This window comes from Pteropus alecto, unplaced genomic scaffold (genome assembly GCF_000325575.1).
Source record: "Pteropus alecto unplaced genomic scaffold, ASM32557v1 scaffold45, whole genome shotgun sequence".
Lineage (NCBI taxonomy): Eukaryota > Metazoa > Chordata > Mammalia > Chiroptera > Pteropodidae > Pteropus > Pteropus alecto.
Genome location: NW_006442491.1, coordinates 40329847 through 40330388, shown reverse-complemented (window position 1 = coordinate 40330388; position 542 = coordinate 40329847). Strand labels below are relative to the sequence as shown.

At 69.0% G+C, this 542-nt stretch overlaps 1 protein-coding gene across 5 annotated transcripts in view; it reads right to left on the bottom strand.

Annotated features, from left to right (window-relative positions):
- COL20A1 (collagen type XX alpha 1 chain) overlaps positions 1-536 on the bottom strand; it is a 15914-nt gene extending 15378 nt beyond the window's left edge. For all 5 annotated transcript variants that reach the window (XM_025040042.1, XM_025040044.1, XM_025040043.1 and 2 more), the window contains exon 1: positions 414-536. In XM_025040042.1, the coding sequence (XP_024895810.1) occupies positions 414-417 (4 nt within the window). In that variant the 5' untranslated portion in view covers positions 418-536. The remainder of the gene's footprint in view (positions 1-413) is intronic.
- Between the last annotated feature and the right edge of the window lie 6 nt (positions 537-542).

The window sequence follows — 542 nt, the reverse complement described above, 5'->3', positions numbered from 1 at the left end:
GGAGTGCCGGGCTGTCCTCCCCTGCCCGCGTCCCGCCCCGCCAGCCGCAGAGCCTGGAGCCTGGTGCCTTTACCCAGCTCTCTCCTTCCCGTGGAGGGCCCAGTGGCTCTGCCCGGGCAGGCTGGGCTGGCCTGAGCGGAGGCCTCCCCGCCGGGCCTCGGGGGAGACTCTGCTCCTTGCTGGGCACGCCTGGGGGAGGACGCGGCTGTGTCACCTCACCTGCCACACTCAGGCTGGGGACACCTGAGGGGGGTTGGGGTTGGGGGACCAGGCACTAGGGCCCCAAGTGCACCCAGGAGAGTGGCAGGCCAGCTCCAGTTAAAGCTAGAGTGTGAGGTCACGTAGGAAAAGGACTTCCTGGCCACCAGGAGAGAAATGGCAGGAGCTAGATCCCTCACTCGCCGGAGACTTACCCATGTCCCACGTGGGCCCACCAAGAGTGGGCAGGCCTGGGCTTGGGGCCGAGGTGACGTGGGAATAGGGGTCTGGGCTCCCCAGGTGGGAGGGCGTGGGTGCCCCTGGTGGCCTCCGGCTGCTGCTGC